Here is a 26,680-nt window from a genome sequence, read left to right on the forward strand (position 1 = left end):
GCAAGCTCATTAGCACCACCTTCTCTGTCAGTGATATCCAGTTCAGCCTTCATGAGAGCTTGCTAAAGATGAGAGATACTAGGACTTTTTAAAACGCAAACCAAACTGGAGTTTTAGCTCCCTGGACAACAGCCTGAAAAATTTAGCTGGACTAGAGCAGTTCAAATAATAAACCCAGGAATTATTGGGGAGCTTCTCTTAAGCCATTTTCTCACCTTCTTCAGGTTGCATTGAAAATTCATCCTGGGCTCCATCCTGAACTTCTAAGCATGTAGCTGGGACCCATCCTTGTTCATCTGATGTGCTCACAAACCACCAGCCTAAAGGGAAAGAAAAATAGCATTAGCTGAAAAGCCACATTAAGTTCTCACTTTGGAACTGAACCCATTCCATCCATTCCAGCTGTGGAGAAACAGCTGGGTGGGACAAGAGAAGGAGAATACCTTCTCAGTGGCTGGACCAAGATAATGTATTACCTTAAACTGTGAAGTGCAATTGCCTCCCTCCTACATGGCTTTACACCAGTTACTGAATATCTTTTTATTCTGTCAACGTTCTATTTCACGAAGCAATGATTTTTTTTAAAAAAAGAACTTACTATTTTGGAAATGTTTTGATAAAATTGTACTTCATCTGTTGTAAGGTCCTGGAATTCTGTGTTTACACTAAAATACATGTTCTAACCCACAAATAAATAAAACCAACCTCCAAGGAATTGGCTCGTCTTTTATTTTAGGCTATGGGAGAAAATGTTCTCAGAGTTATCACATCTCAGCTGCTCTCACACTACAGACACTTAATTTTTAGGTCAGACAGTGTTTGAATTTTTTTTATTAAAATGATCACATATTTTAAAAGGCCATTGACATAATCATAGCTATACCCTATACTGCTTCCCAATCGCAAACGTTACATCAAATTGTCAGGATGTCAATCACTTGGTCTATATAAAAATCACTTGGTCTATATAAAAAGAGCTCAGTTCTTCTGGAAAGTCTCCAATAAGCTTATAAAGTTTTATGTCACCTGCTAGAAAGTAGATCAGCACTGGAAGAGCCTTCAGAAAGGGGAGAAGGGATATTCTTTAGCCTGCCAGGAGCAGGGGAGATTGGCATTATTTTGCCTCCTCCACAATATTGTCTTCAGGTAGTAGTTTTTGTCATATGAAAATGGAAGCCATTTGTTTTCAGGGGTGAAGAGACACCAGCTAAACCTGCTGCTGATTCTGGAGTGTAAAACAGTCAACAACCCTCTCAACTAGGTCCTAGATGGCAGCCCATAATGTTCCACAGAACCCAATGGAAGCTGCAGAGAAACAAGCAAGTCTGTGTTTGCACAGCTCTGCCTTAAGAGTTTCTTAGTCACACTAAGCATAACACAATGTTTGGAGAGAATGACAGAACGTTGGGAGCTGACTTTTACACATAGATAATTTTATTTCTTTATCATTCTCTTTATGTTGTTGAGCTCGGACAATAAACCCAGCTTAATTAATGCAGTAATTCAATTTATTGTGCACTTGTCTTTTTATGTGAATTCAGAATTCATTAAAAAAAACTATTCTGAACGGTAACACAAGGTATTCAGGGAATAACTATGAAATGATTTGACCTCTATATGACATCGAAGCAAATCAAGATGGTAATTTATAGAAAGCTATTCAATAAGAGAATAATGTGAAGTTTAAAGTTATCCATAAAAATTCAGCACAGTGTGCTTTGAAACAGCAACAACGTTGGTGTCACTGCTTCACAATGGATGGCTAGTAGATAGAAATTGAGCAGCAAGTAATTTGCTTCATTGTGCTGAAAAAAAACAAATCGCCTACTAGTATAATCCTGTAGTGGAAGTTTCTCTGTTGTCAAAATGCAAGTCCAAAGCTATATTTCAAGGCGACTTCTTATTTTACTTAAATAAGGAAGGCAAAAGTATTGTATATATTATTTCCTTGGGTGGGGAAAGAAAGAGATTAATTTAATTCTAAGTGTAGTTCCTTCTACAATGGGTCAAGTTACTAAATAAACTAAGATAATTGTAAGAAGGTGAGCACATTACTTTCCCATAAAAAAAGCTGGACTGGCAACTAAGAATGGCATGGTCCTTTTATTAATGTAATATGGTGACTCTGAAATGGGAGTTTTGTGCCTGTGTAGCTTGTTGCCAAGGACAATACCACCTAAAGCATATAGCTGAGTGATTTGTGTATCAGAGGCTGCAATAGAAGCCCTTAAACCTTGGCATTTATTGCATGTAGATGTTAGTCATCACAAGCTGATACTTGTATGACCCTCCTATATAGATAGATGCCAGCCTGCTTAAATGTCCCATCCACCTCCACAAAACAGGCACTGGGCTTCAGATCTCATTTGAAACCTACAAGGAGCAGGAGATCCTGTTTACAAGCTCTATTCATAGAATCATAGAATTGTAGATTTGGGACCCCAAGGGTCATCTAGTCCAAGCCCTTGCAAGGCAGGAATCTCAGCTAGATTGTATATGACAGGTAAAGGTAAAAGGAAGGATGCGGGTGGTGCTGTGGTCTAAACCACTGAGCCTCTTGGGCTTGCTGATTGGAAGGTCGGCAGTTCAAAAATGCACGACGGGGTGAGCTCCCATTGCTCTGTTCCAGCTTCTGCCAACTTAGCAGTTTGAAAGCACACCAGTGCAAGTAGATAAATAGGTACCACTGCAGCGGGAAGGTAAACAGCGTTTCCATGCACTCTGGCTTCCGTCACGGTGTCCTGTTGTGCCAGAAGTGGTTTAGTCATGCTGGCCATATGACCTGGAAAGCTGTCTGTGGACAAATGCTGGCTCCCTCGTCCTGAAAGCGGAGATGAGTGCCATACCCCATAGTCGAATTCAACTGGACTTAACCGCCTAGGGGTCATTTACATTTTTAGCTTTACATGACAGATGGCCATCCAACCTCTGCTTAAAAACCTCCAATGAAGGAGAGTCCTCCACCTCCCAAGGAGTCAGTGAACCAGCTACAAATCCACCTAACAATTATCTTGTCCAGTACACATTTTACTAGTTTCTCTGCAAGAATATAAAGGGGGGCTTTGTCAAAAGCCTTACTGAAATCTCAAGGCATGTATCTAATTTAAAGCTTCCATTGAGCTCTCCTTACCAGATTCGTTCTTCTCAATTATGTCCACCACTTGGCCAGCACACAAGCTAATCTCAGAGCTTTCTTGCTTCTGGTAATCTGCCACCACCACATACTGCTCCAGGACCATGTGATCCGCAGATGCCAAATCTCCACCTGTGTCATAGGGAACAAGACAAACACTTGGTCTCCACATGTGCCACAGACTACAATGTGCTTTTCTTGTGATCATGGCAACATCTTAAGAGCCCAATGTGAGCTTTAGGAGGCTAGGTGATGGACAGATGGAAACAGGTGACAATTGAGATTGGTGCAGATAGGTCCTTCTTGATACTTACTTGATACCATTGTTGCATGCTCTGAGCTATAGAAGCAATTACTTTACCAAAGATACCACCACCACCCACCCTATGAATGTCTAATAAACTTAAAATGTGATGGCACCAGGCTTGCCCTCTGGGGAAAGCATTTCATAAACAGGGAGCCGCCCTGAGTCCTCAGAGGAGAGCATAGAGATGGGTATCAGATGCCCATGTTGATTCATATGAGGAGATAGGACCACTTTATAGACCAATACTTTATACTTTATAGACCAATACTTTATACTTTATAGACCAATACTTTATACTTTATAGACCAATACTTTATACTTTATAGACCAAAACCAGCACTTTGAATTGGAAACGACTTGGTAGCCAGTGTAGTCACATCGGCGCATGCAAGGAAAGTGACTGGGTATTGTAGTCAAAATAAGATGTAGGAAGAATTACTTTGAGAGCAGAGTCCTGAGCAAAGTCTTCGGCAAAAATTCCACTAACTCAAAACTTTGCAGGATTAGGTTATATACAACAGTATACAACATTATATACAACATTAGGTTATATACAACAGTATACGGTTGTTGGGGCAAAAATCTGATTACGCTAATAAACTTGCAAGACCTCACTCTTAACTTGGTTGTTAAAAAATGATGAAATGTTTAAAAAGGAGGGTGTTAATTCAAAAGCCTTTTTCAAATCTATGTTGCAATTAGGATATTTCCAATTAAGCACAGCTAGCCTATCTAGAGAGCTTAATTTCAGCTGGTGGTGGGGAAATCTACATTAAGTGCAAGGGAGAGTAACTCTCCCCTTACATTAGGGTATTGCATGGCTCTTTGCCAAAGATGACTATCTGGAGTCATTTCCTGTGGTCACTCCATCTGGCCCAGCAAGAACTCAAGCTTTGTACTTCCGGAGGATGTGGTTTTGGGCTACAAGGACCACAGACCTCAAGAATTCAGCTGCTCTTTGCAGTTTAACACATGGCTCTTCCTTTGTATCCCAGATCATCATCCTGGCTGCTGTTTGTAGGGCAGTTGCAGAGGAGATAAAGGAAAGGAAAAGAAACGAAAAAAGGAAAACCTGTAAGGCCCAGAAAATGTTTTCAGCTTATCCATGCAAAGAAAGAAGCTACGGGGAAATAAACTCTTTAAGAAATCTGTGGTTTGCTTAAAAATAAAACAAAAAAATTCAGAGCCACTAAGGGGCAGCAGTGTTTACTCACAAAGATAAATGCATCCGAAACTGGATGTTAAGAGGGAGCAAAAAGAGAGAGAGAGAAAAAAGTGCAACAAAGCAAGCTCCCTTATAGGACCATTTCTTATGGCGATCAAACCCTTCTGTTTCTGTGCAATGTCACATGCACCAAGGCAGAACTTTAATCCCATACACTCTAGGTAACAGCCCAATTTTATGCATGTTTCCTTAGAAGTATATTCCACTGAGCTCAAGGGGACTTGCTCTCTCATAAAAGTGCCCAAGACTGCAGTCTCAGGGGCAATGCTATTCTTGGCTGCAAAGACCACAAGTCACTTTTGCTTTTAACATGTTCCAGCACCATTCCTTTCACCTATGAAATATTTCTGTTCAGAAGACACAAAGTAAACTGGTCACACACTATTTTACACCACATTTACTATCTGGTTAATCTACATGCACTGACATTCTTTTTTAAGTTTGACACCCTCCCCCCCCATCTTAACAGCAAAGGAAAGGGGGGAAACAGTTAATTAGATGGTGCTTGAGGGTGGGAGAGTTAGAAATCACCTTTTCTTCTAAACCTTTGATCTCTTTTCATAGTTTGGGTGCATTTCCTATATAACTTGTCCACCTCTTAACAAATAATGTTTTGCTGGTAAAGGGGAGCTGCAAAAGTTTCTCCCCCCCCCCCCCCGCTCTATACTTTAGGCCAGTGATGGCCAAACTTGGCCCTCCAGCTGTTTTGGGACTACAACTCCCATCATCCCGAGGTAACAGGTCAGGGATGGTGGGAATTGTAGTCCCAAAACAGCTGGAGGGCCAACTTTGGCCATTACTGCTTTAGGCAAAAGAAAGGTGTGATCAGTACCAGAACCAAGCTCACATGTCCTTTCACACAAAAATCCATTCCTGACCCCCCCCCCTTTTTAAAGCAACCTAATCTAGGTAAAAGTTTCTCAGTTGTTGTTGCTACTGTAGAGCAACTGGGAGTGTGCAACCTTGCAGTTCTACAGTAAGTCACTCAGAGACCTGCATGCAAATCCCAATCAAGCTCTGGACTTATGACCCAGAACCCTGATACTTCTTTGGCTTGTAGACTATCTAAAGATTTAAAGGCAAGACTTAAAAGGTATCATTTAGAAAGCCAAGACTTCCATAATTAGTTCCCACTTGCACCTTCAGCACAGAGGAAATTTGAGGTGAGTATTTAAAAACCCATGTTGATTGAAGCAGAGCTTTCCCATGGAACACTGTTTCTTGGTTCTCTGGGCTCCTGAAGATAGCAAAGCACTCTCATGTAATAAAAGCCAGAGAGCCCAAAGCCCTCAGAAGTTTCTGAAATGGCCTAAAGGGGGCCTCAACCATTTCAAGGGTTAAAGAAAACTGAGCAACAGGGATCCTGGAGGGCAGTGAAAACAGTCAATACTCAAATGAGGGCAACAAAGCTAGTTTTATCAAAATGGACTGGTTTGACAGGAGAAAACAGACGGGAAACTCCACAATGAAAACTGCAGCAGAGAAAGACATGGCAGCCTTGCAGAAAGAACAGCACCGTGTGGCACAGCCAAAGGATCAAAGGATTTTGGCAAGGTTGTAGCAGCTTTTAGTTTATTGGATTCTAAGCTTGCCAAACAATTCAATTTCTAGGAAAGTCAGTTTTGTACGAGACTTGAAAAAAGAACTGTAAGGAAGAAAAGGAAGGCCCACTGTGGCATTTTCTACTATGTTAGATCCAAACCAACTTCCCTCAGCATTCCAGGTGAGCAATGCAAAGCCCTACGTACTACTAATAAAGCTCCCAATACAGTGAAGTGTATTGGAATATGTTGCCAGGAAGAAACAAATATAACTTTGAGAAAATAATGCCTGCGCTGTAGGACTGTAGGTCTCATCTCCTGTCTGAGGCCAACTACCACTCTGACTAGACCCAAGCACAGAGTGACTTGGCCACAGTAGGAAAACAACCACAGGATGAAGAGAAAGGAACCCTTTTCCGGACCCCAACCCCCCTATATAATTACTCATAGTGTTCTTGGGCTATTTGCAGCTTCAACAAGCAGCTCTGGCACCTCCAAACTACCTATTAAAACAGCAACACAATGCAGTAAACAGCACTGAGCGGAAAAGGTAAGGATTATTTTCAGCTGATTCCCTCTCAGGACAATTATTCTCAACCACTAAGCTGTGAGGCTGCGTTAACAGGAAAAGTGGCCATCTTTGGGACTAACATGAGCTCTTAAAAGTAGCACTGCTTTTTTTAACCTCCTGAGAGAAGGTTACAGGAGCCAGGATTGCCGTTTGATCACAATTCACAACAGATGGGACTTTCATATCACCCAACAACTTCAGTGATGACAGATCACACTTATGGTTGGAAATCACCAAAGGATTAGATACCAAGCAATGAACATGCCTGTGTGAAGTAGACTCAACATGACCAAGAAACAAATGGATTCTATGAACAAATACTGGACTTGAGAATGCTATATGGATCTGTGAATTGGTGACCTGTCACCAGAAGAGACATGCATACAACATATTTCACTCTGAAAGAGCCTCATGGCTGAGGCATGATTACAGCTAGAGAATGGATCTACTTAAAATTGCAAATCTAGGTTTTGAACTTCCTCACATTAGCCTTGTTTGTAAGATTGCCTGCTAAGTCATGGATCCAGACCAATTTCTCATCTACTCCAAAGACAACAACAAAGTTATAGGTCACTTAAGATTCCTTAATATGCTCAGTTATTTGATCTCATGCTCTGCAGAAGGCCGAGCTGCAGGCTGGGCAAAAATTTATGCCCTCTTTTGACTTCTGAAACTGGCTTTGACCCCCCCCCCCCCACACAAACACACACACATCCTTTCATACCCAAAGAACAAGACAAGTTATGAATGATCATAGAATCCCATGAGGCTTCCACTGCAGCTCACATTTATTGATAAGCTTTGTCAGACTGTGGAGATGTACTTTAACTCCTGTTGATCAATACATAATCGCCTGACATGTCCATTTAGGCCAAGTGGGCTGCCAAGAACAATTACCCAGCAGAACAAGATTTTAAAAACAGCCTTCCAATTACTTACAAAGAGCTTTAAAAAATAAAAATAAATTAATAGCCACCCTAGTACATGCATACTAGCTAAACTAAGGACAAGTATATATGCACAATGAGCTGGATGGGTGAGTGTGGAATTGTCACTTAAAATTCAGATGCCAACACAACCTTTCACAACTAAGCACCTAAACTTTCCCTTCAAAGCAGAAAATCTAGACAGAATTTTGCAAGATTCCAGATTCCATTAAAAAGAGGGCAAAGCGTAGGATTGACACATCTTTTAAGTATCAGTATTTGCATCTAAATGTTGATCAATGGCAATTTGCATATATTTAAATGAACATGCAAATGTGCAAAAGCTGTTCATTTGTGTCAGATGTGGCAATGCTCCCAATCACCCAACAACTCCAGTTTTTTCTCCCATTAAAGCCACAGTGTAATTTATTCCCATCTATCACCCAAACCTTGAAACCACCACCAGCAAAGCAGTAGAGTTGCCACGTAGCGGGCTATAAACCATCCTAGTTGGGTTTTATTTGCTTATCCTCAGTGCAATTCAATGGAGATTTTTTAATGAACATCCCCTACCCACCCCAGCACTCCCCTACCCAACGGGAAGCAGCAACCTGACAAAGCAGTGGCAAGAGAGAGGAGCCTAGACTGCCCAAGAGGAACAGCACGTGTTGCCCAGCAGGGAGGAAACGTGAAAGCAAGGCCCAAGCAACAAGCTGCTGTTACTACCTCTCAGAAGGAAAGAAGCCGTTCTCTGGATAAGTCCTGATGGAGGAACAAAATGGTGGAGAAAGGCAATGAGGACACAAAAAAAGAATATAAATACACAGATGTAAAGGTAATGAAAGATTAACAACCATGTGTTGTCTCCATTCGTCAAGATGAGGCAAGATAATCATGATACTAATAATGAACTCCTACTGCAAGTGCAGATCTTCATGTGGTCAAAAGGCTCCACACAGATACAGATACAGAAACAGATACAGACACAGATACAGATACAGACACAGACACACACCCAGCAGTCTGGGGAGAACTTGAGGTTTGCAGAAGTAAAAACCAAGAACAAACTTGAGCAAGAAGTAATCCTTTGGCAGATCACAGCGACATAGAATATGTGCCCAATCTTCTTGAGCGACATGTGACTACCTGAATCTGCTCCAGTATCTCTACCTTCCTTTAATGTTGTGTGTGGGTGTATTTATAAACTAGAATATGGTCCATGGTATTAAATTACTCAGGTTTGCAGAAACAAAGCTGACCGGTATTTCTGCACTGGGAATAAATAAACTTATTATAAAGTTCATTGTGTTTTCATGCTGGCAAAATTCAGAAGTACATAGTACTCCACTAAGGAAGCTGAAAGAAGCAGGCAGGTGTTTAGTTGCCCTGTAGGGTGGGGTTCCTGGTTTGCTGGTGTTTGGGAGTGCAATCTGCTAGCACTGAGTTTCAGAGCCAATGCAGAAGGATTTGCATGTTCAAGCACAAACTGCTTCTGGCAAGCAGGTATGTATGTGATTGTTACGCTCCTTTGACTGAAACGGAAGGATGAATCCATTGTAGATTATTATTGGGAATACTGCCCTTGGAGGTCCTCTGTTTGCCGCAATCAGCTCCAGGCACCAAACAGCAAGCAGAAAAGGAAATTGGTCTTCTTTGACAAATGCAATAAAGAATACAAAAGAAAACAGAACAGCTCAGAACAAAGCCTCCTGCTGATGTTTACAACGATGCATGCCCAAGTTTCGGCTCAAAGCATTTTCTGAACTCAAAGGAAGAGCCCTCTAAGAACACGTTTCACACATCTTGCTTCTAAACAGGTTACTATTTTCCCCTTTCTTTCATTTCTACTGTGCAAACTCTGCAGCCTCTCCTATTATTCACTGCCTACCTCAACCATCATTCAGCATACAGGCAAACTATATGTAGTGTAAACTGCAACTAAACTAGGTGTTGCAGCGAAAGATGGCAGACATGCACGGACAGGAGTCATAATCAGCTGTGCTGGGGAACAAGGTGGGAGTGATGCAGCAGCACAGAATATAGCTGCTCCAAATGCCAAGTTAGTAAACAAGACTACTGATCACTCCTACTGACAGCTATTAGCATATAATTGTTCATCACATGTGCACTACACTTCAAGTGCCATGTCTAACCTGCCTTCATTGACCAAAGCCAACTTCAAAAATGGACAATGACATTTTGGCTAAACAGCAATCCTAGCTACAAACAGAACAGGGGCTACGGTGCCAATCTGCTCTCATACAGGGTAGGGAACCTTGTAGGCTTCCTGGACCAGATCTGTAATGGGATCACCCCCACAGAAGTAGAAACAAAGGAGAGGATGACAGAAGGACAAAAGTCAAAGAGAAACAGCACTTCTGTGACAGATTCGTCCAATCTCTTCCACCTCATCAAAGAGAAGTAGTATAATACAGGTGACCTGTGGACGCACGTGGCTCAGTCCAGCTGTCAATTGGTCACTGGCTGTGGTCAATTCCATTAGCTTTATAAAAGATCAAGAAGGGGAATAAAACAAGTAATTGCCTTACCAGATCTCTTCTTTCCAATTGGTTCCCTGAGAAAGAGAAAATAAACTTGATTAACAAGACAACGTAACAAGCCCTGTCTATATGGCTGTATGTAAGTTGTTAGCATGAAGAAGAGTCCAAACTTTGGATAGTTCTTGGTCCAGAATCTGCAACTGTATTTATTTTTCTTTTATACCACTTTATATTTTGAGAAATCCATAAGCAGTTTACACATCTCAACAAAAATAACTATATATGAATAAATTCCACATTCAAGTTGCTGCTAATGGTTTATTTATTTTTTATAAATTGTTTCATTAAAATATACACATCACTTGTTTGTAAATAGAAACCTCAAAACAGTTCCTGCAAATACAGTGTCTGCCCCTGAATCACCCCATTGTTCCAAGAAATGAAAGCTGTGACAAAGATACCAGCCTTTCACCCAGCCAACATGTGCTTTTAATTTAACAAACGTGCAGCACTGACCCGATGCAGGGTTTGAAGGCAGACTCACAACACCAGCTAAAATGATATCTGTCAACTAAGCTTTCCCCTCCCTTTTAACATAAACTGCTCAGTAAAAGCCTAACTGCATTCACTTGATAGAGAGGCCTCATATTGATGTGGCCAATCTAGCCATGACAGCTATTTCACACAAGCTGCTATGTAGTGGTTGCAATTCCCATACAAGATTCTTGGGACCACAAAAACAGCTCTAAGAACATGTAGCGCACTAAGATCTATCTTTTATTTTGTTACTATAGGGAGATTTACCTCCCGGTGAAAACCACCTGAAAGCAAGTCATGTAAGATGGTTTATTATATACCTGGTATCAACAGAACTGTGTCTAATGAAAAGTGTCCTTTCATTAGACTCATTTCATAGACTAGGCACCCCCAATCTTCGGCCTTCCAGATGTTTTGGACTACAATTGCCATCATCCCTGACCACTGGTCCTGTTAGCTAGGGATCATGGGAGTTGTAGGCCAAAACATCTGGAGGGCCGCAGGTTGGGGATGCCTGTCATAGACTCATAGAATTGTAGAGGTGGAAGAGACCCAACACATCATCTAGTCCAACCACATGCATTGCAGGAATCACATTTGTGTAGTGCTAAACCAGGTTTAGCATTAAATTTGAGCACTGGCAATGCATCTGCACCAAATCACAGAAAACATTTTTCTTATGCAAAATTATGTTAAGAGCACTGAAAACTGTGACCGTTCACAGGATGTGCTGCAGACTGCATTCCTCTTTCCAGGGATGCCAGCAACAGACTCTGGTGAGAAACAGCTGGCGCTCTCATAGCCTTAGAAACCAGACATAGGGGCCAAAGAGCAACTCAATAAAACATATGGATTCAAGTAAATTTCCTGGGTCTGAGGATTCTCCAATACAGACAGCAGCTCAGACAAGATGTAATAATGCTCAACCACAGCTTGATCAGCAAACATGATAGGAAAGGCAGAAGCCTAAAGGATAAATAGCCAATCATAGGGAATCCACAGTATTACATACACAAGCAGGCATGAGCCTGGTTCCTAAGCATGTGAGCAAACTAAGGTTTACACAGTTTGTCATTTCGCCAGAATCTGGCCGTGTACATTTGCTGAGAACCAAAAAAGTAGGGGTGGTGGTGGTATGGGGTGTAGACGTCAGAGGCTCAGGCTTGCTTGTACACACAACACCAAATCAGTTTGGCATTACATCTAAACCCCATCAGAATCTCATGAAACAGACAATCAGCAGAGGGGCAATAATAATCAAGACAGTATCAGCCTTAAGCATTTTCTTTACTTGTTGGGCACCAGGGGAGAAAGAGATTCCAATGGGGACCCAACTGAGTTCTTCCTATCTAGCATACAACTGCAGTGCCTTGAAAACGGTTGCTTTTTATTCTTGTCTGCTAAATGTATTAAGTGTAACACATCACTTTCCATCTCTTTTCTGCTATCCTTCCTGTCTGGAAGAGGAGGGGGAAGGGAGCCTGCACTTTCATTTTCTTGCCAGGACCTTCTTGGATTGACCAGATACACCTCTGAGAGCAGTAACTCAAGACAAGACAGGAAACGGCAGTAAGCTTGCAGCAACCTGCAGCTTCCTCCCATCTGCCTATCACCCCACTCTGCAACAGGAGAAAGCAATGTGGCATTGGCCCATAAAAATACCTCTTAGAAAGGCTAACAAGTGAAAGAACATGGGGATGTTACATGTTTTAGGTCACTGTTCTGTTTTCCCAGGGGCGGAGGGGGATACTAATCAATCGGCCCTAAAATAATTACAGAACCACGTCATTACCAAAAATGAGGACAATCTTGAAACAAAACCAGTGTTTGTCTTTGCATCTCATTCTAAGAAAAACAAGATCAACAAAGTGAATGCTCAAAACAGAAGGCAAGTCTTCATTTTTTCTGCCAAGCATGACTACTAATGGGCGACTTTCAACACTTGCTCTGTACAGAAATCCTGGTACCATCTTTGGGCTTCTAGGAACAAACCCTAGGATGTTTAGACAACAAATCTCATTAAAAAGTTTATGTCTTCCATAACAGGACACAAGACATCTGCAATTGAACTGAGCACTCGGAAACAATCTCTAGCACAATCTGTCTCATGAAGTTATTTTTTTGCAAAATATATGCAGCCTGAGAAATAGGCTTAAATTTTTAATATAAAATATAAATTGTAGTCCATATTGTAAGGTAAAGGTAAAGGTACCCCTGCCCGTATGGGCCAGTCGTGTCCGACTCTAGGGTTGTGCGCCCATCTCACTTAAGAGGCCGGGGGACAGCGCTGTCCGGAGACACTTCCGGGTCACGTGGCCAGTGTGACAAAGCTGCTATGGCGAGCCAGCGCAGCACACGGAAACGCCATTTACCTTCCCGCTATAAAGCGGTACCTATTTATCTACTTGCACTTAAGAATGCTTTCAAACTGCTAGGTGGGCAGGAGCTGGGACCGAACGACGGGAGCTCACCCCGCCGCGGGGATTCGAACCGCCAACCATATGATCGGCAAGTCCTAGGCACTGAGGTTTTACCCACAGCGTCACCCGTGTCCCAGTCCATATTGTACCACTTCCAAAATGATGGAAGGTATTTTATATTGCTCATCACCAGCTTCAAATGTAGCACATGGAAGGGTCAATTTAAATTTGATGGATGGGGATTACACAGAGGTCACTTAAAAATGGGTGCTTCACGTTTCTGGAGTAGTATTTAGAAGTCTCTTAGCCTTTTAGCCAAGATGGTAGCTATGGTGCCCTGCAGAGAGGCTGCATATACAGGGGTGAGTGTGTGGTCATAATCTTTTACAGTTACACAAAGCACCGTAGAGAGAAAAATGAGTTTTGGCAACTTTCACATCAGCACCATCACATTTAAAACCCTAAGTAAAATCCTGTTAATTGAAACTGATACAAAAAATGGAGTTTGACCAGACAGCTCACATCAGCTGAACTCTTTTTCTGACCCATCTTCCCTCGCTTTGATTTACTGGCAGTGCTGCAGGATGGCTGCAGGACGCAATCAATTACTACAAATACCGTTTCAGCCTTCACCTAGCTATGTGTCTCTAAGTATGCTATACAATAGCAAATTCATTCTATGAAATGTGTCTCTTTTTATAGCCAAAATGACACCATTCGTGCACAAGAGGAAGGCATTAGACTCAGCAGACTTTTTTGGGGGGAGGGAGGGAGTTTACAAAAAATCTGAAGGAGGGACCCTGCAAAACAGCCACCACCAACAAGGACTGAGCCTGGCTCAGCAGGCAAATAAGGTCAGCGGACTCTCTGTATGTGTTTGTGTGTTTATTATTTATTTTAAAAATCTATACCCACCATCTAGGGCTCAAAATGTCTTATAATTATAAAAATAAAGAAGCACTGGTGTACAGTGTAAACATTGATGCTCCACAGAATCAGGGAAGGCAAGCACAAAAGCCACCCTGGAGTGGTTCAAACATACACACAGAGGCAGCCTTGAAGAAAGATGGCAGAAAGAGGATTTTAAAACTGTATTGCTGACCTGCAAGGAATAGCCCAAGGAATCTGAGTTTTAGATTGCTACCTTAATCAAAGTGTGGCTACTACTACATCCAGTTTTTCTAGGGCAGAAACTAAATAAAGATTACGGTAGGTAAAGGAAGGTGGTTAAAGAACAAGCTAAGGCTTAAATCAGGTATGAAGGAGAATAACTCAATCCTTTGAAGAGAGTTCAAGAAAGATGTTGACAGTGTGAAGCAGCTGTGAAAAAGGCGAATTCCATGTTGGAACACTGTGTCCCATTCTGGTCGCCTTGCCTCAAAAAGGATATTGTACAGCTGGAGAGGTTGATAAAAGGGCAACCAAAAACATTCAAGAAGATGGAGCAACTCCCCTATGTGGAAAGACTGTAGAATTTGAGCCTTTTTAGTTTAGAGAAAAGGTGAGTAAAAGGAAACATGTCAGAAGTGTACACAACTATGTACGGTGTGAATAAAATGGATAGGGAGAATTTTTTCTCCCTCTTTTGTAATATTAGAATGCAAGGCCATCCATCGCAGCTGAATGCTGGAAGATTCAGGACATACAAAAGGCGGCACTTCTTCACGCAGTGCAGAGTTAACTATGGAATTTGCTCTTCCCGCAAGACTTAGTGATGGCCACCAGCTTGGATAGCTTTAACAAAGGGACTAGACAAATTAATTCACTGTGTATCTTTTGAGTTTAAATTCTGTGGATGTTTGAAATTCTGAACATCCATTCCAGAGGCAAGGCTCTGATGCCGTGTAATCAAAGCGCAGGCTTTATGCACAACCCCCAGAGGCCTCCTATTCAGTGATCCTGCAGATCTATAGATAAGGCACCAAAAATTAGATAAGCCACTAGAAATGTTTGTCAAGCACATTCCACCACAGATCTGTAGCTGCAAACAAAAACCTCACATCTCCTTCTCCCTGCCATGGTGTAACTCACAGTGTATTATATTTATAGTGTTCCTTTTAAGAGGAATGGCTCTGCCCTCGTTAACATTACCGGAACACAGATGACAAGATGTACACAGGTCTCCAAGACAAGTTACTGGAAAGAACAAGAAGCCAGCAAAGAGCCTAATCTGTCCTGTCTGTTGCTTCTCTCTAGTAGAGTACAGCAGATTGTTCTTAATAGCCACTTAGGAGTCTGTGCATGGAAAGCTCAAGGCTCTCAGCATGAGGACTGTTAGCAGCTAAATCCCTTAACTCAGCAATGGCTTTTTTGTCGCACACATCAGACTTTCACAGCTTCACTGCTGCGCTTCTTTATGTCACTAGTGGGGGAAGGGGGAAGCGTATTTCAACTTGAGAAAAGAAAAGAATACAAAGAGGCTTTCAGTTCCTGCGTGTCCTGGGACTTTCACAGATCCATCCAAGCAGCCTTACTGCTTTCCTAAACCAGTAAGTTTCAAAAGTTGTTACTAGATGCCCAGTCTTGCCTTCCCACTTTGTCCATGCAACCTTTGGCCCAATTAGATGAGACCAGTCCTAACCAACATGGCTAATGGCAAAGGATGATGAGAGCTGGAGTCCATCGTCATCAGGAGTCCCGTGGGTTCCCTATCCCTTCTCTAGCCCACAAAGGCTTACATAACTATAAATATGTTTGCCTAAAGCACTAACTGGAGCCTTCTTTTACTTTTCTTTTTTTGAACAGAAGTCTCTGATTGGTTCACACGTTATACCAAGCCAAACCATGGTTTGGCACTAATGCACAAGCATGTAAGTTCTTGGAGAGAAGAGGTCTGTTCTTGATTTACAGCCCATGGTTTGTCTAGAGGAGACAAACCATGGTTTAGCTCCAAGTAGGACAGCAGCAGCACACACAGTGCAGAACTGCAGGGCCAGCTGTGATCTTCTGTCCAGGAACATGTGCATTCCTGCTAAGCAATGGTTTTGACTTAGTGTTATGTGAACACTGAGCCTGTACAAGTAATCCTCTGGAACTAATGTAATTGGAAACCTTAATGAAATCAGGCTACAATCCTGAATGCATAAATGAAGCAGGAAGAATAATCTGTTAGGTGGAGGAGTTTTTAATATGAACAAACCATTATCAGAAAGATTGCTATATTTGGCTTTCAACATGATAATGTGTGCTTCACCTCACCACATATTTGCTACTTTATGATAAGGCATCTTCCTTTTACTGCAAGACCTGGCTCCAATTCAAGGTCCCAAAGAAAGTGTTTATCTCGCCCATGAGTTATGACATCCGACCAAGCCCCAGATGCAGCACTACAATTCATCTAATTGTGGGTTTCATCGTGTGATTGGTAGGTTTGCAGCATATCAAGTGGTGCAGCACTGGGAAAACTGTTCATACCAGTCCCTCCAGAGGAGAGAGTCAAGGACTTTTATTAATTAACATTTTGAATTGTAGCTAATAAATATCCATCGAGTATTCCAGCTGGGCCATGAAACACAACAGAGATGTCCTTGAGACACAACAGCAGCTTGCTGCTGGCAGCCGAGAGGAATCTATTAAGCCACTCAGAACGGCAAGTCCTCTCTTTCTTATTATCCTTCTAGCAAAAGGCCAAAGGAAACAGCAAAGGGCTCACTCCATCCAGAGAATCACTACACAAGGATGCATAAATTAAGCCTCACTCTAATGTAATTATCAGGCACAAGAACACAAATATTGTTGTTTATTATATTTATCCATCCTAGCTGCTCAGATGTATAAAAGATTTATCTGTGAATGTGTGACAAGAGGTTTCTGTGAGTACCAATTAGCTTATCTTAAATTTAAGATTATTATTACAGCAAGAGGATAAGAAGACAAAGAAGGAAGTACAATTACCTCTCTCCCCCCCAAAAATTGTGCCTAAGTTTGTAATTCAGGCAACATTTTCCATTCCATCTATAAAGGTGAACACCTTTGTCCCAAATAAGCAAAAAGGACATTTTCTTTTAAAAATCGACTCCTTCAAACCACCACAAGCCCCCCCCCCCCAATTTTGCAAAAGAGATATTCAATTTCTACTTCATTGTAGTTCAGCTTCCTGGTCAATTTCAGAAAAAAAACCCACATAGGAGACATTGAATGGGCTTTGAAGTGTTTCAATAAGGAGGAACTATTTGGAGGGTTTTCTGTTGAAGGGAGAGGTGGTCTTGGTTTCCACCACACAAGGACATTCGGAGTTGCAGCAGCACCTCTGAATATTGGACTTGTGGATTTTTTGCATATTGTTAGTATTACAATGGAATGAATAAAACGGCATATAGTAAGGCAGGTCATATGGAATCAAAGAGAAGGTTAATGCAAGAAGGTTCAAAGAGCCAGTCCCCAAATATGAGTAGGTAGACAGATGTCAGAAAACTGTAAAGGAAGGAACAACTTGGGCTAGTGCAAGTATTTATCTGCATGTGGGATCTAAAAGAAATTCCACATACAGTAGAGAGAAATCTAGCACATACAAACTCCATGGTCAAGAGCAAGACTGCATATACTCGAGACTTGGTCTTGTTTGTGCAGTAAAAATGAAGTCTGGGCAGGCTCTGAACAAATGCCTCTTCAAAATCTAACCCCTCCTGTCTACAGTATAGAGCACTGAGGTTCTATAAAGGTTTTAACAAAAGCCCACAGCATACACCCACTTCCAGAATGATGCAGAAGCTATGCATGATGCAGGCCTGTCTTCAACTTATGTCTTTCATTGCATTAGTTGATGAATTAGCAAAGGGACATAGGGTTAATGGGCAAAGACATCTTAAATGCAGGATGGATAGAAACACAGGCTGACAGCATGTTATTAGTTAATGGGTACTAAGCCCTTGCACCAATCTAATCAACTAACTGGCAGTCATAAAAGAAACTACGACAAGCCAAGACGTCAAGAGAAATCAAAGAGGAAAAGCAACAACAATATGCGCCCAAAGGCAAATGGAAACATAAAGCCTGCCTGTATTGAAAGAGAACAACCCTTTGCGGCCAACTTGGGTGCTGAAAGACTCCATGTTCTAACACAGATAATGACAGAACTCTCTCTTCTCATTCCTCTGAAATACACATTTCTCCATGTCAACTTGCACAATCTATATCTTTGCATAATTATGTGTTCTAGTGTCATACAAAGACAGAAATGAGATAGTGGTTGGTGTCTTATGCTCTGAATCCTCAACAAAAGAGCTTCTGGCCTCAAGCAGCTCATAGTCACAAGACCGTGTTACGTCATGCAGGGAAAAAAGAGAGAGATTGCTGATGTTCCTTGTTTTGGGTGGAAAACAAACATGTGGTTACTGTTTGTCAGAATAAATTGCTCAAGAAACTGGCAACAGGAAAACAGATTTTGCTTGGGGTTGCTCCTAAATTTTAAAAACCCACTACAGGCTGTTAGGCAACCTCCATTGCTCTGGGTAGAGAAAAGCATCTCTGACAGCTTACTGTGCATTTCTGTAAAGTTATGTGGTTGTGTGTAATTAAGTCCTATCAGGTGAAATAAGTCACATCAGCCATATGGCTCTACTCTGAGTATGACTCAGATGGATATATCCTATGATGTTTACTATCCGACTATGAAAGTTCAAAGGCCAGTGATACTGAACAGAACAGATATGGATAATCCTTTGTATGCCTGTAAAAATCAGTTTTCTTTATTCTTCGCAGCTAAAATTATCTAGGCAAGTGGCTAGCATGTATGATGTATTCTATTCTGTATTTTATTTTGTTGTAAACCAGTTGAATCTAGGATTATAGGTGATTCACAAATATTTTACATAAATAATAAATAATAAGGATGATGAAAGTGACACACATGATTACGGTGAGGGAAGGCAGGCAGCAAGATAATCACTTACTGAATAAGGGAGTCTGCCCTTTATTGGGCTGTAGTACAGGACTCAATTAAATGCATTTTGGTACGGGGGAATATAGAAGGAATGCATCTTGGCTCACACAACTTTGTTAATAGTTATAACAGAATTTGGTTTCTAGCACATAGCAGTTTCACTATCATATTATGTGTCAAAAGTTTCCAGTTACACTTAGAAAATTTCTAGGCAAGCTCTTAAAAGTTCCAGCTATGCTTTAAATTGTATTTAAGCATGATAGTTACAATCCATATATATTGGTTGTATGCACATAACCACATCTTATGATTTTGTAATTATATTTCATAGTAAAAGTTCAGTTTAAAAAATGTGGGCAAGTAAATGAAGGGAGTGCACCTCTATGTATTGGAGAAATTGACCTCACAGTGACTCTCTCTTTAATGAAGCTGTCTTTATTTTGATCAGCGGTGGGAAACTAGAACTCACCAGCAGGTCAGATTTTTACCTCCCCCACCCCTCACAGGCCAAGTATGACAGGGGGCTGGAGCTACATGTCTATCACCTGATCTCACCATTATGCCAGGTGGTACTTTTTGCTTGCATGGATTTTGTGGATCACTTCTCAATGGGCTCAGCAGGACTGGGCAATCAGCTGACCATTGGGTCTTGCAAAGCCTTACGCACAGTGTTTTACATACAGTTTGCAAGTGACTCTGATTGGCAGATGGCCAGTGCCAATAAACCCCTGTTCAGCTCAGACAGGTCTTAACCTCCCCTATACATGACATCATATATAATGTCAGGTGTAGTTCAGGTTTCCATGGCTTGGCTGAAACGGCCTGGAAGGCCAAATGGGGAGTCCTGGCAAGTCTAGGCTCACATGCTGGAGATTCACCACCCCTGAATTTGGTAACACTGGATAGCTCACTTGGTTAAAGTTGGATGCTGAAAATGCCAAGGTTGCAAGTTTGATACCCATATGGAACAGCTGCATATTCCTGTATTGCAGGGGCTGGACTAGATGATCCTCAGGGTCCCTTCCAACTCAGTATGCAACATAGGCTGCATGTTTCTTTGACCTTCTAGTTTTCCCATTTTTTTCATTATTAACTTATTTTTGAGCTGCTTCATTCATTCTTAAATAGTTTTTTTTTAATCTGATATCTGTACTATATGTTCACTGATGTTATGTGACCGCATACCTGATGTGTGAGGTTTCTGTACTCTGGAAAATATGAAACACAAATGCTGCTGTCTTTTTTTTAAGGAACAGGGTTGTTCATTGGCTACATATGTCTCTCTCTCTCTCTCTCTCTCTCTCTCTCTCTCTCAACATTTCTGAAATGCAGCTGTGTAAGCTACTTATAACAAACTTACTCTTTGGGGGGATTTAAGTCTTCTGGTCTTGTCTCAAAGAACCGAAGAACTTCATCGCACTGAGAGATATATGGTGGCAGCTGAATCAGAGCCTGAAAAACAAAACAAGACACACATTTGGAAAATGAAGAGCCGGTTTGCCAATTGTTAAGTGTGTGAACATGAGACAATTTGTGCCTAGCCCAGCTAGAAAATCCAGGCACATTCTCTATCCACTGTGATACTCCATTGCAAAAGTTTTCCTGGAACTTTAATTTCCAAGTACAGATTCTGATTTTATTATTATTATTAAATAAGTAAATCACTACAATCCCTGCTTAGAGCCATTCCACAGATGTAAAAAAAGAAAAGAAAAGCCAGCAGCAGTGTCCTAGCACTTTTTGCAACTAAAGCACTGGATTTTATGCATAATATTTTTTAGCACAATAAATCTACATTAATTTCTCATGCATTGCTTAGAGCCCGCACTTCTATTTATATGGAGATACTGCATTTTCCAAGTAAAGTTCTTTGTGATCACAATTACTATTGCACATACTGTGAAGAGCCTTGTGATGTAAGTTTTATGGACCACTGCTGGATATTTTTGTGATGGGATGAAGGAGAACTGGCATAACTCTAATATTTCCCATCCTGAACTATGAAAAATTATTTAGAGATTGCATGCTTTTTAATACTGCAACTGATACTCAACAATTGTACGGGGCTTAAGAATGTTTAAAGCATTTTGAAACCACGATCTTGTAGCCATCCTTGCTGACCTGCTTTACGGGATTCTTGTGTTGTGTCCCTGTTTCTGAGATGAGGGGCAGGGGCTGAGGATGGCCCACCTAAGCCCCCAGCAGAGGCGAGATTCAAACTTTCTGAGTTTGATCCAGAGCTCAGTCAATTCCTGAACTAAGCTGCTTAATTTATTTTAACACTGTTTGGAGATTGTGGCCTTTCTACCATCCCACTGTTCTCGAGTGCAAAGCCAACCAGTTAGATGGGGAACTGATCACACTGTTGTTTACCCTACCTTAAACACCACAACCTATCACTTGGCATCTGATGGCATGAAGAGACCTTGAGTAGCCCATAATGTTGGTTTCCGTGCTACAGGAAGTGATCAGTTTCTATCAGCCTTCCCACATCTGGTGCCCTCCAGATGCTGTTGGACTGCAAGCTCCATCCTCCTTGACCACTAGCCATGCTGGTTGGGAGTGATAGGAGTTGGGGGACCCACCATTTCTAGAGGGCTACAGGTTGCAAAAGGCTGGTTTATATTGTCAGCAATGCCATTAACTGCTTGCTAAAAATCAGAGGACCGTTTACAGAGCATCTCTCAAACAAACAAACAAAACATCAAACAGCATATCAGTGCCTCAAAATTAACTCCAATGCTTTGGATGGAAGCTAGTGTGTCATCTTAATGTTCCTAAATATCCCAAGGGTCCACCACCCAGCCTCTGTCACATCCAACTTAAATCCGGACCTCGTCAGAACTTCCATAAACAGCATGTCAATCCTGTTAAATGACATTAGCCTCTCACTCTCTGCCATTTCCCCACCTTGCAAAAAGTAGGTCTGTTTTTCAAAACTGGATGTTGGCAGCATAGTTCCAGGGTTTATATGGTCACTTTCAACAATTCTTTATCCTAAGCCAAATTTTGAAAATATAGGTAGGGGGAGTAGCTTTAATAAAACACGCTATGAGAATATGATTCTTGTTAGAGACACATGCAAGTCACAGCAGAAGTGGCCCTGTTCATTTACTACTCAGGACAGCCTATTGCTTCCATAACAGAAGAGGGGCTTCATACTCAGAAAAACCTTTCCCAAGTTTTGTGTGGCATAAGACACAATTTGGAAAGCCGTTGTTACTTAGATGCACCTTGTATTTCCACCTACACTCCGAAAAGGCTCCTACAGCTTAATGGATTCTGGAGGTGAGATTTCGGCTAACAGGCAATAACTTAATTGTCTCTGCAGGAACTTGAGGGGACAGTACTTGGAATATCAGTATTTCTTTTGGACCAAAGCCCAGAACACTTACTTTCCCCTTCTGTCTACAGGTGTTGGATAAATCAGGGAAATGATGCAGAGCAAGATCTGCAAAATGTTTAAGTATTCAACCTAAGAGTTTGCAGACTGAAATTAGAGAACTGAAGGTTTTACTATAGACAACATGATCTCTGATTTATTTTTATTTTTGTCAAAATGTAGTTCCTCAGCATTTCACCATTCTTCATCAACAGCAGGTGACCAAATGATCCTCTGCTTATTATTCACCACAAGTTGTTATTTCTGCTTTGACACAAATTATTCCCATGTCTGGTGGTCTATCAACAATCTGATCCATTTTTTGTGCCTTGATATACTATCCTCCTCAATACTTCATCTCTCATTCCTCAATCTATGCTGCCCAAGAAAAAGTGACCTACTAAGTACCAAGGGTTCATAAGAATCCTGACAAACAGCAACTACTTTTTATATTGTGATCATTTGGGCTGCACAGTATTTTCATTCACATAATATTGTATTCTCTTCCTCTTAATGGCTCAAGGGAGGAGTCAGAGACTTGCCTGATATTCACATTTAAAGTGTTTCACATCTAACATGCTTACATAACCACGCTGCAAACCATTGTTAAAATTACTTTTTACAAATCCAACCTGCCTCTTTTATCAACAAATGGACTTGCCTCTCTTATCAATAAATGTGATGTGAAGCAGTCAGTAAGATCATTTAGAATAAAACATTTTGCTTAATCATCACCAGGCTACACAAATACTTGTGATTTTAAAACTCTGAAATCAGTTCTTTGATCTCAAGAAATACCTGCTCTCCCAAATTTATCAACAACTCCTCATGTAAGGAGGGGTTCAATTCATGTAAAACTTTGGGAAATATGAAATGGCTGCTCTCTTATATGCTTTGCAAAGTTATAGAGCAAGAGTCCAATCCAAGATGGTTACCTCATAAGGAGCAAGCTAATTCAACATCTTCCCAAAGTCGTGACATATCTAAAACTGCTGTGGCCTTTTGGGAGTTGTATGCACCCCTCCTTGAGCTTCAACATTTACCATGTAAGAAATACTGATGAAACTGGGGCCAGTTTGTAAAAATATCCATAATTTATTGTTTGAGCAGAACTCCAAAACCACAGTACCTAATGTGATCGGTATTATAGCAGTTTATTATGTCAGTTTGTAGTAGCTTCTGTTCACTGCAGAATGTAATGAACAGTTTGCGTGCATATCATAGCTACTATGACTATTTGTACTTTTTTGTTAGCTTTAACCAAAAGGTTAGCATGGATCAGAACCCCTTGGTTATGGAGCTGACAAATTTAGGCAGGGCTATTATGGTGTCTATTTCCTTTTCTCCTATGAGATCATACAATATCTGGCAAAGTAAAGGAAGGGGCATACAATGCTGGGAAAGATGAAGAACAGACAGGCGTTGGGATACATGTCTATTCCTCTTCTAAGTTTGATGAAAGCCTTCTGAGGCATGAATTTCGTACAATGAACAGATAAGACAGTAGACGTTCATGTCACTGATGTGGGAGTTAGGCTGCTGCTCCCTAAATTCCTCAGCACCTGCTCAGAAGATTGATGGTTTGGGAAGTGCCACGACTGTTGTGATGTGTGTGGTAAGATAGCCAAACGTTTTGTTCCTTATGAGGTAATTATCTAAGCAAAGAATCCTGGACTATGATCCTATGGCCCAACTGGAAGAGAGTCTTTTACTGGTCTTCGTGCCCCACACTTGCCTTTTTAAGGATTTTATTGGGTTGGTGTATATCACCAACATTTTATCTGTATGCCGCTATACTGTAGTTAAAACCATGCTCCAGGCAGCTTGCAATATTAAAAGGTTTACAAAATTTATTTATTGCCATGAATAAATAAAACACATCAAAAGGTACACAACCAAACTGAACAATTGCCACATAAATCATGAATAATAATATCTAAAAATGAAGATACAAAACAACAACAACAATAGCAACAAAATCCCACTAACAAAAACTGTTAAACAATACAGTGGTACCCCGGGTTAAGAACTTAATTCGTTCTGGAGGTCCGTTCTTAACCTGAAACTGTTCTTAGCCTGAGGTACCACTTTAGCTATTGGGGCCTCCCACTGCTGCCACATGATTTCTGTTCTCATACTGAAGCAAAGTTCTTAACCCAAGGTACTATTTCTGGGTTAGCAGCGTCTGTAACCTGAAGCGTCTGTAACCTGAGGTACCACTGCATGTAGCTGCATTAGTTTAATCACCAGATTTCATTCTTACTGGGACAAATGTTGTTTGCAGTTAGTGATACTGCTAGTTCTCTTTGTTTAGTGAAGTTATTTTTGTGTGTTTTATGGTTTTCAATTTAGTACTCATTATACATTGTAGATCCACATGTTAGAAGTCTGACCTTAAAACGTAGCCTACAAATATTTCAGATAGATAAATAATTGTAGCAGCCAGTGTTTCCAGTGTGGTGTAGTGGTTAAGTGCGGTAGTCTCGTAATCTGGGGAACCGGGTTCGCGTCTCCGTTCCTCCACATGCAGCTGCTGGGTGACCTTGGGCTGGTCACACCCAAACTCTTCTTCTTCTTCCATGCTGGCAACAGAGGAGGGAAATCCTCCTCATAGCCAACGTGGAAGTGCAGTGGACTAGTGTCTTAACAGGTGGGAATTGCTTTCTAACAAACAGGCTGGTGTAGCAGGAAAAGGACTGAGGAATGAGCTTCCCTTTTTCTGCAGCCAGCATGCAAACAGGATGGTGGAGGAGAAAGAAAGAAAGAAAGAAAGAAAGAAAGAAAGAAAGAAAGAAAGAAAGAAAGCCATTCTCAACCAGCCCACTCACACATACCTCCATAGAACTCCTGGTCACAGCTGACATGTGTAAGAGGTGTGTGCCACCCATATATATATATATATATATATATATATATATATATATATATGTGTGTGTGTGTGTGTGTGCGTGTGAGAGAGAGAGAGAGAGAGGGGGGGGGGAGATATTTTGTGTGTATTAAAAAACCAAAGCAAGTGCCCTGATCACCTGAACCCATGTTTTCTCCTGCTCCGGAGGCTAGGAAACAAACCAGTGGATTCAAGTTACAAGAAAGGAGATTCCAACTAAACATCAGGAATAACGTTTTGACAATAAGAGGTGTTCAACTGACTCTCAAGAGAGCTGCTGAACTCTTCTCCTTTGGAGGTTTGTAAGCAGACATTGAATGGCTATCTGTCATGTTCAATCTAACTGAGATTCTTGCACTGCAGGGGCTAGACTAGATGACCCTCAGGGTCCCGCGCAACTCTATATTTCTATGATTCTGAAAGATTGTACTGGGAAATGATGCTTTCCCCTCCTTTCCCAAGCAAGTAAAGAAGAGGAGTGATTGTTGCTTATGCAGCTTCTGAAAAGGATGTGGTCGCAATTAATTCTTGTAACGCTCAGCATTTGCTGTATATCCACAAACCACAGTCATCTCTGTGATTTATTTATCTGTGCTCAGTTGGAATACAATTTTCCTCCCCGTGGTGGTTTCCCTTGCGAAAAGCATGGAAAAACAGCAGCAGATAAGTTGTACTGCTAGAGTGGTGTCCATATCATGGCAAGCCAGGCTTCCTTGTGTGAGCCTACTCCACACCCATCCTCCCCTGTTAGCAAATACAGGGTTAAGTGTCAGCTGTTGGAAGGCTAAGAGTGCAGTCTTGGTTACCTGGTTATCATGAACTAAAATAAAGAAATACTAAGGCGGTTAGATCACATCTACAACATTATAGATGATAGAAAGTCAAATGGATTTGTTAAATTTAACGTCATCAATAGCATTGTTTTGTAGGAGCCAGCTGCTGTCTCATCACCCATGGACTTCCTTCCTCTTTAAAAGCAAATGTGTGTGTACACAGGTGTGCCTATTTGGGCATATTTTAACCTATTCCGTGTCAAGAGGAACAAGCATATCAGAAGCTGAATGAATGAAAATTGTATATACACATACATGTATTTCACACACATTTTACTACAGATTATAAGAGCAACCCCAACACAAAAAACACACATATGATAAAACAAAACAAGCACACACACACAATTTCAAAGAGACTTCCCAGATTGTAGGAAGATAATGATATCCTACTTATTTAATGCATTTCTAACTTCAAAAGGTTAAAAACCCAGAGAATTCAATATAAGAAACAGTTGCAATATAATTTTGATTAGTGATATCATATAAATTGAACGACCACTGGGGTATCTTCCCCAGAAATATGGGGCAATGCA

General features: G+C 41.1%; 1 protein-coding gene across 6 annotated transcripts in view; it reads right to left on the reverse strand.

The window, feature by feature from the left end:
* The window catches only part of SH3PXD2B (SH3 and PX domains 2B), a 102,322-nt gene that overhangs the window by 16,826 nt on the left and 58,816 nt on the right, over positions 1 to 26,680 (reverse strand). For 3 of the 6 annotated variants that reach the window (XM_083430741.1, XM_083430744.1, XM_083430743.1), the window contains 4 exons: positions 20,403 to 20,494; positions 10,253 to 10,278; positions 3,131 to 3,265; positions 216 to 320 (listed from right to left, as the gene is read on the reverse strand). In XM_083430741.1, coding sequence (XP_083286867.1) covers positions 216 to 320; positions 3,131 to 3,265; positions 10,253 to 10,278; positions 20,403 to 20,494 — 358 coding nt within the window. Of the gene's footprint in view, positions 1 to 215; positions 321 to 3,130; positions 3,266 to 4,378; positions 5,475 to 8,429; positions 8,466 to 10,252; positions 10,279 to 20,402; positions 20,495 to 26,680 lie in introns of those variants that run through there. The other 3 variants (XM_083430742.1, XM_083430740.1, XM_083430745.1) reach the window with 2 other exon arrangements.

This window comes from Podarcis tiliguerta (assembly GCF_965153285.1).
Source record: "Podarcis tiliguerta genome assembly, chromosome: 2".
NCBI lineage: Eukaryota > Metazoa > Chordata > Lepidosauria > Squamata > Lacertidae > Podarcis > Podarcis tiliguerta.